Below are 13,425 nucleotides of genomic sequence, written 5' to 3'. Positions count from 1 at the left end.
TAAGGTAAAAAAAAAATAAAAAATTAGAAGAAGCAGTGGAGGCAGATAGAGGTGAACGAGAGGGAGTGAGGAGGGCACAGAGACAGAGATACATGAGAGGAAGAGGAGGAGGAGAGAGACATATCAAGCCAGAGGGGGAGATGCTGGAAAGGTTGAAGACTGGAGGAGAGAGCAGAAGAAAACACAAGGGAACATGGAAACATGAGTGGAAACTCAAAAGAAGACTCCAGAGAGAGGACGCGGGCACGAGAGAGCAAACAAGGACTGCGACATGCATCTCTGTCACCAGCTCCTCCTCGTTTTCTTTCGGGGAAGAGAAGTTCTTGATGGCCCCATGAGGTTTCCTTGTCTTACAGCATATTTATTTTCTTTTATCAGCATTTTTAAACTATTTATACAAGCAGTAGCAGAACTACACATTCAGTAGTGAGTAAAAAAAACAACCTCACGGTGTGTTCACCCTGACAGTGTATTCCTGTTATTTTTCACTATTCCATACAAAAAAGTATTATCTACTTTTTCTGTTTTTAATGAAGGCATGATATCTCAAATGATTCTTTTTTAGATTTCAGTTTAAAATGTTCGACAAATATTTGACGTTCTTTTGCTACGTAAGTAAGGCATGATTAGAATGTCTCTTCTTTAAATCTTGATACCCTACTTCCGTTTTTTGATGATCATTGTGCTCACTGCTGTAGTGCTTCTTCTGTGATCTTCACTGAGATCACCTGCTCACCTTTAAGTGACTGAAAGACGCATAGCAGTATGCTTTGTGTCCCAGTTATCAGAGTAAAACTGTTGATGTAGGGTATTCATTCAATCAGACATCAGTGAGATGGATGACTGAAACACATGTGTTTGTAAAGAGGGCATAAGTATCAGCACCAACCTGAAACTGGAAGGAGTCACTGTTTGACCCCCTGCCAAAGTGGCGGTACCAGACAGTGCCATCGTTGACGTCCTGCTGAGTGAAAGAGGTCGTGGGCGTGAATCCTTGATCGTCGGTTAGTGAGGGGCGCCAGCCTTCTGCCGGGCCGTCAGCCGGCATGGACACCAGCACCACCTCACCTAGACGGAGAAAGTGTAGGTGATTAACTGTTTCTCTCAGTTATTACACATATAATTACTATAATGACTGGAAATCCCCACATCATATCCTGCAAGGATTAGTGGCAGAAGTGTTGTGGTTATCCTGCCTCAATAGGAGGTTTAGGCAGAAGATAAAAAATGGTTGTGACAAGATAGAGGGCCTTGGGTGGATGAGATTAGACACTCAGCTTAAGGTCGTTGCTTTTAAGTTAAGATTAGACACAGCTGTGTTGGGGTTTGATTTACTTAGGGTTAGGATAAGACGTTACAGACTTCAGTGTTGTCCCATAGCCACAGCAGGATCCGTAAGAATGTTACCTCACATAGGCAGTACTTGTTTTCATGGAGCTGATCAAATACTATTTACACTCAAGTTGAAATGGCTAATGAGATTTTTGAGACTACACATTACTATTCACTAAGATATTCTGTAGAGAAGACATTGAGAAAACTTTTACATGAAATGTAAACAACAACAGACACTGTCTCGCACCTCTAGTGCTGATTCAAAAATCGTGCATAGCATACCTTTAAAGTAATACAGAGCATGTTTTGAAGTGAATCTCTTGACTTGGCTTTACATGTGAGCGAGCACTAAAGAGTCTGTACCATATTTAGGCTGTCCATCTGAAGCGACGATGGTGTAGACGATGTCATCGGAGCTAACTCCCCTGTAGTCCACCTGCAGGTATTTTTTATCCAGTCGCACCATGCCTCCCTCCTTTACCCAGGTCATCGGCACAGAGAGCACATGAGGAGAGTCAGCACCCTAAGAGGAAAAAAAAACAGCACAAATATGGATTTTAATCATCATACAACCACATCTATGAGATCCCTTGTTCTTTGTGTGCCAGCATAGGTACAAGTTTTGTACCCAAGCTGGCACACTGCACTACTTTGTCATTAGTTCACCTGTCAGTGATATCAATTATCCACCTCTTTTTACTGCATAAAATTTGTCAAGAAAAATCATTTACAACCATTAGCAGATCTGTTGTAAGATTCAACACTTCCAAAAATATACCTGCTCTTGCTTTCGTCAGTTTAGTTTTAGTTGCGTTGCAGATTAACAACAAAAATTGTGTCATTTTTCTTCTCTAAGAGTTATCTGTCTGTAAATTTCACGATAACACTGCAAGACTGACAAGATGATTTGGAAGTTAAATCAAAACAGAAAAATAAAATATATCATCTCCACAGGGTTTTTTGCCGGGAAGAGTTAAACAGATGTCACATATTTAGATCAAATATAAAAGCATTCGTAAACTAGATGTTAGCCATGGCAGCACAATCGAGTGATTTCCATTAAATTTGCTTTCAAACGTGTAAACTGAGCAGCATGTTGAGTTGACCTCAAAGTGAGAAACCCCATGTGAAACCGTCACTGATGTATGAAGGGAAAGAGAAGCAGACTCTGTTGTTTGCTCCTCGGGTACAGTCTGATACCACTTTCACTTTGTGTTGTCACAGTTTCTGTAGCTTGTTTTATTCCACATCTCTTGTAACCTCAAGTTTGTGAATCCCAGGAGTCATGAAGCTCTGTCAATCAGCAGCAGTGTCACCTGAGCGCTGAGCCCAGTGCCATCTCCACCAATCAGAAGTTAAGTATCACAAAGACTAAATCTGACCTTTCCCAGTGTAAGAACCATCAGCCAAACTTTGGAATCAGATTTATTTTTGTAATGTTGTAGTGAATCACAACAGTGTTATTTTGCTGGCTTTGCCTCCAAAGCAAAGAGCAAAGGGCAGGATCAGTTCCAGGGAGCACGCAGAGCTGGTGGATGATTCAGTGTCGCTCAAGGACATTTCAGCAGGGAAGATGCGTGCTGTCAGGGAGGTTTGAAAACTAGACCTCTTACTCATCGTGTCACCCTGTTGCCTACATAAAAACAGGTATGACATGCTTCTTGGGCAGCTATAAAACCAACCTGCTATTTATTCTGTAAACAGGAGCTCCACATTTTACATCTGAATGAAGTTAAAGGCCATCTATTGTCAAAAATAGTTTAGATGAAAGTCTGTTTGTATTGACAGTTATTGCCAGGGCAACTCTTGACATTAAGAAAAACAACAATGATATTCTTATTCTACTAACCCCCTCACTGAAAACAAGTCGCTCACATAATTCCACACTGGTTGCTTTGTCATTTAAGCACATTTAAGCAAGAAATAAATATGAGACACCTTATCCATTACAGAAACTTAATGGGTTCTGCTTTTGTTTCCACTGTTGTCTCCCCAGTTGGGAAGCAAATTTCTGAGCTTGAATTTCAACACCTATCAAGAGGTGGTACTGCAAGAGCACTTGTCAAATTCTCAGAATAACATAGCATGTTAAAATAACGCTGTCTTAAAACAGTCAGTCAACCAAAAAGTGAAAAAAAATTCATTTGAAAGAGATCAATTTTGATAACACTCTTCTCTAAAATGATATCTTTAAATAGATCAGTTATAAACTGTAAATCAGTACAAGTTTGGGTTTGCCATGTTGAAAAAAACTGCATTTTTAACCTCTTGTCTACTTGTTTAATTTACTTTATATCATTTTACAACTGACAACTGCTGAAATAAAATACATAGATAAATTAACCAATAATAAGTCATAGTATTCATTTTATCAGTAAGAATCCTGTTGCATCCATATCAAACATATTGAACATAACTTTAATTACTACAGACTTGATGGATTTTTAGAAGTTAGAAACCCAAAAGTGTTTATTGATGAACAACCTCACATTTTTAAATGTATTGTTTTGACGTGTACAAACTGGCAACCCAAAATTTGTTCATGTCTTCTAACTGAATTATAAACATCTTATCAAAAAAGAAGTAAAATATTCACATCAGGTCAGGTATTTTATCTGAACACACACATTTGGCCATTTACTGCAGGAGATCAGTGTAATGGCATAAACAGTGTGGCAGTGGGTGGTAATAGATTAGAGTGTGCTCAGGTGCGTGAGAATGAGCGCGTGTGCATGTGAGGCAGTCTGTGTTTGCAGATAACAACCTGCAGACCATCTGTTGCTCTTCTTTCTGCCGCTCGACTGATCCAAATCACACTATTTCAGTGTAGCAGGCAAAGAATAGCAGACGAGCAGCAGATTGACCAGAAAGAGGAAATACATAAGTCAGCACGACAGGCTTTTAACTCAGAGGACCACATCATCCAGGAGATTATCAGCCTCTCCTGGTGACCACCAAGGTCTTTCTAGGACACTCAGAAGCACAAACAGCACACTCTACAAAATAGAAGAGGTCAAAAGAAACTTTTGTCATTTGCATGTTTGCCAGTACTTCTGACTTCCCTCGACATCTAACTTTTCCTGACTTTTTCCTGCAGCTGCAACCCCATTTGGGCAGCTTTCCAATTTTATTTCTTCAACAACCCAGAAATCTAATTATTGTTTTTTTTTTTTACTGAGATTTGTGTTGCCCTATTACACAGTCTCATCTCCCACACACATACAAAGAAATTGAAATGCTTATGGAAATTTCTCTGCTTTTTGACCTCTGGGAAAGCCAAAAAATGAATCTGTTTGATCTCATTTTAGACTGACAAGATACAAGGGTGAGCTTTGGACATGAGTGAGCCTCGAGTCACAAAAATGAGGACTGACTTGAACTTAATAGCTTTGACTTAATGGAAGTCTGATACTCTAAAGACTTGAGACTTGAACTGATTAGAATTTATCTTTGACTTGAAAGGAAAGAAAAATGTACATTTAAGTCCCGAGTCTGGATCTAGTCAAAGGGGATCAGAAAAGGACAGGTAGGCCATCACACATCACACAGGCCCTGTGTTCACATATTTTGGTGTGTAAATGATTCGTACTTACTTACGTTTTTGCCACTCACAGACTGAGACTGTTGCTCTAAGTGAAAGGATCCCTATAGTGACAGACCTTTTCGTTAAAGAGTAAAATCTCCTCCTGTGAGATTTCAGAGTGAGGCTTCTCCTCGAGCGAGACCTGTGTTTCTGGTGAAAGAAAAGGATTTTACACTTTAACCAAAAAGGTCTGTCTCTGTAGGGATCCTTTCAATAATGTTGTCAGACAATCTCAGCCTGTGAGTGGCAAGAAAACACTTTTAGTGGACATAACTTTGACAGTTGATGTTGCGTCAAGGGATTACGTAGCTTTTAGGACTAAGAAAAATGTGCTTTTGTTTCCTTGTATTTGTTTCAACGTATCTATGGTGTAGGGTTCAATATGGGCAGAAGACGATAAATGAGGATAAATGAGGACTATTAGTTGATGCTACAGAAAATAATTTTTCACACCATAATGGTGGTTGAAATATACTTAAAAAAAACCCCTAATAACATTATTCTTTTTTATTAGCTGCAATACTTTTGAGAACAAATGCCTGAAGAGTGCATAATCAGCCACCTTCAAAGGATTATAACCCAGCAGGCCCAAGATGGACTGTAAACAGAGCTGATGCTGGATTGACAGCTTTTGGCTGCAGTCCACGAAAAGAGAAATAAATGAATTTCCTGAGATGGAGTTGTCGTCATCCATAAAACATTGGCTAGCTGATGGTCATGCTGTTGTAATGGAAATGACATTGTTGGGTCTCATATTTCCATAATTCCACTGCAGTGAACAGGATGAGCTGATGGACAGTAAGTAAAAGTTGCAGAATGGAGGCTGAATTCTTATCAGCAACAAATTCTAATTTCATCTCAGTGAGATATCCTGGCGAAAATGAGAGAGCATGTGGCAAAAGTAAACATCATGGCTGTATGACATAGGGTGCCAGCTTTAAAAGAACAAATCAGAGCAATCTAAAGTTTTATAACAAAGATATGGAGTATTGCCTAAAAGAGTCAAAACTAATTCTTCACAATGATGACAACAAATGCTCAGCTGCAAAAGGACTAAATTCAAAGCACCCCTGCTTCCTCGTCTGCCTCGTCAACAGAGCTGAGCTACCAGTCGTCAATAGCTGATGAGAAAAAATATCTAATTCCCTTCCATTTCTGGCGGGGAACAGAAGAGACCGTGGGTTTTTCAGAGGCTTAAAGCGTTCTCCCCGAGACAATAACTGAAAGGCAAGAGTCCTGCTTCCTATTCAGCCAGGCTCCAGCTCAGCTCAGGGCTCAGGCTCAGCAGAGAGAAAGTCCATCCATCAGAGGGTCATTACCGGACTGATTAGTCTCCTGCTTTAGAGTGCAATAATCCAACTTTAAGGAAGCCTATTGTCCCTGGCACGGCATGGAATTGACAGCCACTATGGCAGCCGAATGGTGGGCTTGGAAGTACAAAAGCTCTGAGAACTAAGGATTCAATGACTCAGGTTCGTTCAAATCCAGGTAGAGTCAATAATCGGGGTTAATAAAGTGAAGTCTTCACTGAACAGTTCTTAAGGTACATTTCAGATTTTATCCCCTTTAAACTTATTTCTATTTTTCTTTTCTTTTTATTGATTCTTTTCTTGCACTGCTCTCCATGCCACTCCTCACATTTTGGTGACCTATGTGCCTTCAGCTTACTATGCTAAATCATAGCTTCCTCAGCTGGATGCCTGTGGTGTTACAGCCACATCATTGGCAGCTCCACAGAGCAATGTGAAGCTTGATCTTGAATGTCCAGAAACCCTGTTAAGAAACCTCAGTAAACTGCACACAGTGTGTACATGTTTACCATACACAACAGCTCTGTGATGCGATACATAAAAGAAAATTAAGAAAACACAAGAGACTGGAGATGTAATTTTGGCAAGTAAAGCCTCCTCTGCAGCAGGTGGAGTGCTCTCCTGCTGCTGTTTAGAAGGCACTGTTGGACTTCAATTCTAACTTTAAATAACCACTTTCTGTTTTAAATTGTCCATATCCAATTTTCAGAATGTAGAGGACCATATCACTGCAGTAACTGGTACTCCTCTCACCGCACATCCTACTGATCTACTCCTCCTACCGAAGCGAGAGGCAAAAAAGATGAAATGTGGACACAGGCACTGCTGGGACTTGTCCAAACACCTCTGACATAAATCAAGGATATTCTCTCAGCATTCCATCATGCTGTCCATCCTGCTCTGTCGAATGCATGACAGAATGCAGCATCAGGACATTCCATAGTAAATGGATACTGGTGTGTGTGTGTGTGTGTGTGTGTGGGATGTTATTGATTTACAGAAGGGGAAAAAGCAGAGGAGTTGAGCCTGAAGCACATCATCTGCATGCAGCCAGACAAACAGAGCATCCCTCCAAGACCAAAGTTTCTCTGCTGCCAGGACAAAAGCACATCCCAAACCACATCCCACCTCACACAACGGGGTGGGATGTGGCTTGGTTTTGTTGAAAGGGTTCTTTTTCAAGTTAAGCCAAGAAAGAAAGAGAGCAGGAAAAAACATCTTTGGAGCAACATCTAAAGTTTATGTGTAAGTCAGATATAGCGTTTGGGTGTTTTTGTTCACTTTAGGCATGAGACACACGAGTCAGACAAGTTACAAGAATAAACACTCGAGGAACAGCGTTGGACTTAATGCTCTGAGATTTGAGATGTGATTTGTTGCAGACTCCTGATTTAAGGTAAAAAAAAAAAAAAGGATTACTAAACTCACACAGCTGCTTCAGTTATTAATCATAATGTGCGGCTGAATAAAGAAAACAAGTTAAGAAGTTTGTTTTCAACATGCTCAATATATTTTGAGGACTACTGACTTGGCTTAAATACTTAAGATTAATATTTGTGCATTTTCTTCTTTATGTTGAACCATGAAGCAGGAGTTTTTATTTTAATAAAGTGTTTATGAAAACTTTACGAATACGCTGGTCTGGAACAATAACCATAAGTTTTAAGTTATTGTGGGTGTGGATTACAGGTGTGCATAGAAGACGTGACTCTCCATGTTGGAGATTGACAGAGCAGTGAGAGGAGCACACAGGAGACACACACACACACAAATACTTATTAGTAGTAGTATTTAGTATTTCTATAGTTGTCATGACCCTCATTTACACAATACATCTAACCGTTCTTATTCATCACAACCACACATCTGACCCCAGTCCTTAACCTTAAACCTAACTTAGACCTTCGAACCTTAGTTTTGACCCACAAACAGTACTTTGAAGACGTGAGGACCCAACAACATGTCCTCTCTTTACAAAGTGTCCTCATTCTCAAGGTCTAAAACTGATCTGCGCTTTGGTACACTTGTGCACACACACACATACACACATTTACGTCTGTCTAGACATCTTCAGTATTGGATGCAGGTCTCACCTTGCCTCCTGTTCTCTGTGTGTTGTGTGCTCATGTTAAATAACGGAGTGAGCTGTCAAATCTGTCTCATGCCAAACACCCTCGCCCCTCCTCACTCTGGTCACGGTGGCTGGTGCTTGTTGCCAGACGAATGCGTCCTTGTCATAAAAACTTTCCCGGCAGCGATGACAGAGGAGGGATAATGGCTGCCATTTTTAAAGCCTGACCTGTTCTTTCTGCAACAGCGTTTAAATATACGAGGATCAGTCTGTGCCTCCAGCAAACTGTTTTCAGGGATAAAGTCAACAGAGCACACTGTGTAGACACGTCAAAAAGAATCAGTGTGATGAATGCTTAAGTTGAGGCAATTAAAGGAGTTTAGAGGAATACAATGGATGTCAGAAATGTTTAGACAGTATTATTTCAGCAAGTCACGGAATAAATTTTGTAACGCACCTGTGTGGGAAACTAAAAACAATAGCAGTATTTTATCCACTTCTGACAATTGCTACACATGAACAATACTTTTTGAGACACAAAAATGCTAATTACATCGAATCTGACCATATAACACACCTTTAAAACATTTAAATGTGTATTTGTTGCTGAAAAATATTTGGACCTTTGCAGTGACTAGTTGTGTTATGAGTGTAAGCCTTGGTTATAACCACTACAGAGGTTTTTCAACCAGAGGTGCACTGTAGCCTGTAGACAAGAGAAAATGGAAATAAATACATGAAAAAGATAAAGAGTGTGGACTTGTGTTGCAATATGATCCTGCTGAATGACATGAAAGGGACAAATGATGCAGGTTGATGCAGGTTAAACGCAGGATCACTGGATGAATGCAGACTTCTGTAACTGCTAATTTTGGAATTTTGCAAACACCAGCCCTGAGCCATTAATCTCCCATCATCCCCTTCTGTCCGTCCTACCTTCTGACTGATGTGGACTTGGAGGAGAACGTTCCTGTAGCTGTGGCCATCATTGACCTGCAGCACCAGTCCGTCCTCTGTGCCCTCCGAGCCATCGTGGATGTACTGGATCTGTTCCCGTGACAGCTCCTCCAGCTTGAATCGGCTGAGTGCCCGGTCGCCATGGAGACGGGTCAGCCGGCCGTGGCGGGGCGGTTCAAGGACCATGACCAGGACATCAGCTGGGTTGTCAGGGTCGTCAACCTGCAGGACCGACTTAGTGATGGTTGCCAGGGCGCCACGGCCCCGCACATGTAACGGAGCGAGAGTTACCGCCCTCGGAGGCTAGAAAGGATCAATACAAAAATAAAGAGAGAACATTAGTAAGGACATGCTTTGATTATAATCCGACTGATAAAACAGACAAAGGTGAAGATTTGATTAGATTAGATTTGATCGGACAGGCAGACAGTTTCTTGCAACGCCTTGTTTTCATGGTAAAAAGCAAAGTCTCACTGCTGAAAAACTTTTCTGAATGCTGGCTAAGCGTACAGCAGTAAAAACTCTGAAATTTCTTTCAAAAACTCCCAAATTGTCAGATGATGAATTTTCTCTCAGAGGGTTGGTTCGTTAGGGCTGTGGTATCCTGTTGGTGGGGGCGAGATGAAGAAGATATAGGTGAGGGAGAGGTTAAGCAAGGTGCCTCATTAAACTGCACTCAGCCATACCTGAAGCCTCACCGCAGCAGGAGAAGAGCTTCATCTCGCTAATAAAGTCATTTTAGGCAGCACCAGGAGGCCTCCTATTGTGAGCAAGGGATGACTTTATAGAGATTTCACTGTGTGCCCGCCGGTCTGTGTTTGCACCTCTATGCTTGTGTAAAAAAGATTTAGGATTGCAGAGCGTGAATATTTCTGGAAAGTAAGGTAATTTTTTTTTTGTTTTTTGAGAAACCATTTTTTATTTTTGATCTTCTAAATTAATGACTTTTTGATTAGTTAATGAGTAATGACATTTTTTGGGTGTCCTTTGTAGTGCAGCCCTTCCTGAGAATCAACTCTAACTCTCCAACTCTGAGCCTCATTTAGCTCATTGTTTTTGCTCTCCTGCTAAACAGAATGTATGGTTGAGGGCTGTTCCTCAGATTGCTGACAATGTTGCTCTGTAGTGTATGAAAAGGTCATCTTTTGCTAAAGAATCAACCATAAGATTTAATGGAATATCAGGGCTGTGTAGGAGCTTGTCTTGGAAAAAAATCACTTGATGCAGTTTGATTTGATGATTTATTGTTCATATCTCTTTACTCTTTTACTTGTGTTTTTTGGACATCAAAATGACCTTTTTAGCTCAGAGTTAAATTTAAAACCAGCCAATAAAAGATTCCCATGAGGATGGGTGTGCTTTTGCATCTTCTTCTTGTGTGTGTCTGTATTTGGATATCTGACACCGAAAACAACACGGAAAGACAAAATGTAGCTAGAGGCCAAAAAAAAGCATTTTGCAGTTAATGTTATTACGACTCCCTGCCAAAAGCTGTTAGCCAGGCGGTCTGGCACCAACTGAGATACAGGTGAAGATGCATGGGCTGTCCCTGCAGAGATGCCACACTGCCATGGCCCTAAATCAAACCAGTTGTCAGGCAGGGAGATCTGAGCTGCACAGCCTAATGTAGGGCTCAGGTCCAAGTCATTGCCCAGGATGACTGCTGGCTGAGCTCCACCTCTTTCCCATTAAAGCAGCAGCTTAAGCAAAGGGGAACATATAAAACGAGCCGGTGCCAAAGAGAAAATGACTTGTGGAAAGTCATACACATACACTCTCCATCCATGTACCCTGTGAGCCAAAATGACCTCTGAAATTTCTATACACAGAGCTGAAACAGCTTAAAAACAGAGAGGGAACATGTTGTTAAACAGAGCCCACTGCTCTGTGCTCTGTTGGGGGCTGTTTGGTGACAAATTTTTAGACGTCAGAGGAATAATCTCCAAGAGACAGGCGACTGGGCTCTCGGACGCCCACCTAAATCCTGTGCTGTCACTTCTGCAATTCGCAGGAGGAAAACAAAAGGTTTAGGATGTGTTGGTTGGGGCTAAAAGTGCGAGTGTGTGCAGCTTTTAAATCATGCTAAGACATGCTAGTTCTCTAAATGCAACCAGCAAAATCTTTCCCTGAAGGCAGACTGAAACAAACACAAACACAAGTACACTCAGGTAGGAGGGCTAACCTTTCATCCTCACCTTGCGGGTGAGGGAGAGGTGAGGTACATATTTGGGAGAGAGCTGTCATCACCCATGGGGCCCTTGGGGCTCAGCAGTGCTTCAAGAAGATGTGTTGCTTCCTGGGTTTTTTTCATTTGTTCTTTGTTTTGTCTTTCCCACTGTGTTTGTACTTGGATGGTATTTAGACTCATGACAAGCAGAGTGGAAGTGTTCCCCAAGTCGATTTCATCCCCCTGTCTGCTTGTAAGCCTCTTGGTTTATATTAACGCGTTTTATCTGCTGCTTTCCTTCCTGTTTTTTGTGTCAAGCTGTCATAACACTGAGGAATACAGTGGAGGTACACAGACTTGTGGTCAAAAATAATGGTGCGTCAAAATGTAATCATCATGTTTTAATATGCAATTTCACTCTTTCCTTTCCATTCCTGTTTTCACTTTTAGACAACATTCTGGATTTCTTCAAGAAAAAATCCATGTAGAACATGTCTCAGTATTGACTGACAGCCAAAGGCTTTGCAGAGCAAAGAGCAGAGAGAGAGAGTCTAGTTCTGAATATATCACCAGAGCAAAGTAAACAGTCTCCGAAACTTTTAAGATTACTACTTTGGGATGAAAATGTAAGCAGCAAAAAATATGCCTTGAGACCACCTTTGTAGAAATGCTATTAGCAGATACTGGACTTATAGAAACTTTTTTCAAAAGAAGCAGCCACTCCTGTGTGAGGGAGGAAAGGCTATCTGCAGCTCAGATCTTTCATTCCTGAAGCTATTACAATCTGAGGGGCCCGCTGGCTGGGGATCTGATGGGGATTTCAATCAGCCGTTTCTTTTTTTTTCTCTTTCAGCCTTTAGTTAGACTGGGAAGACTGCACGTCATCCCACTTTACACTTATTACGCAAACCATATACATACTGTATATGGTTTGCTTGTGCCAGCTCTGTCTTGTACAAACTATGTGTGCATTCACATTAACTGAAACATAGAGTTTCCTCTTTTCCACTATCTCACATGTTAGCTGTGGTTTGAGTAAGCCTTGTAAGTTTCTTTTAAGGTAAGTCTACAAACTTTGACCACAGAAACAAATTTATGGGAACCCATTTTTGCAACACTAGTGCAAACAAGAAGAACACTGAAGGTTGCATCAGTATTTGTGATGTTCCTTGATGTAGAGTGAAAGGAGCAATCACCTGAGACTCTGTGGCTGTGTATGTCTCTTTGTGACATGTTTGAAGAAGTTCAAAGACTGAAAAACAGCATAGTGAAACTACTGTTTGTTTTCAACATGCCATCTTAAAAAATTGTACCTATAAGACTATAGATTCCTAGTGCCTTCAAAATGACCCATATGACTGATATATTTTCTGATTTAACACTTAAACAATTAAGGTCTCACTCTGTTTAGGCTACTAAAATTTCATAGTCAAGGTTTGGGATGGAGCCAACATTGACCACACAAAGGTCTCCACTTTCTCCAAAAGGCTTTGTAGTTTTACAACAGTATTACAACATCATGCTAGTCTGCTCCTGAAAGGGAAAATCACCCATTTTACCAGAAAAAAGAACGCAGAACATAGTACATAAGTTAAGCTATCAAACAATTAACAAATCCTGTTGTGATTGTGGTGAAGACCGCCATGGAGAAACACAAGAGCTGTTTTTTTTTTTTTTTAAAGACAGTCAGGTGGCCTCACCTAGTTCAGATGCACAAATAGCAGCTTACAGTAAGACAAATGAAAAAAGCTGGTATCAGATACTGGAAATCAACTGCTATGCAGTTTTCTTCTAAAAATTGGTGGACAAAAATAGCCGATCAAATCAGTTCAAATCAGTCAGTCGAGACACAGACACTGAAAACTGAGTATATGTTATTAAGTTTCTGCTGTTTCCTCATCAGCTGCTTCTGCTAATATTGTCTGAGTAAGCTGAGCTAATCAAGTGATGGTATAATTAAGCAGTGCCCCCCAAACAGACCCAAGTATTGCAGCTCCACGAA

The 13,425-nt window shown here is 40.8% G+C and overlaps 1 protein-coding gene across 1 annotated transcript in view; it reads right to left on the bottom strand.

Annotated features, from left to right (window-relative positions):
* The window catches only part of fras1 (Fraser extracellular matrix complex subunit 1), a gene marked incomplete at its 5' end in the record, with an annotated part of 148,067 nt that overhangs the window by 55,768 nt on the left and 78,874 nt on the right, over positions 1-13,425 (bottom strand). Inside the window, 3 exons of the mRNA XM_046386137.1 lie at positions 890-1,068; positions 1,699-1,858; positions 9,236-9,559. Of these exons, the coding sequence (XP_046242093.1) occupies positions 890-1,068; positions 1,699-1,858; positions 9,236-9,559 (663 nt within the window). The remainder of the gene's footprint in view (positions 1-889; positions 1,069-1,698; positions 1,859-9,235; positions 9,560-13,425) is intronic.

This window comes from Scatophagus argus, chromosome 4, assembly GCF_020382885.2.
Source record: "Scatophagus argus isolate fScaArg1 chromosome 4, fScaArg1.pri, whole genome shotgun sequence".
NCBI lineage: Eukaryota > Metazoa > Chordata > Actinopteri > Scatophagidae > Scatophagus > Scatophagus argus.
The sequence above is the reverse complement of the archived record's forward strand: the minus strand, read 5'-3'. Positions and strand labels throughout refer to the sequence as shown.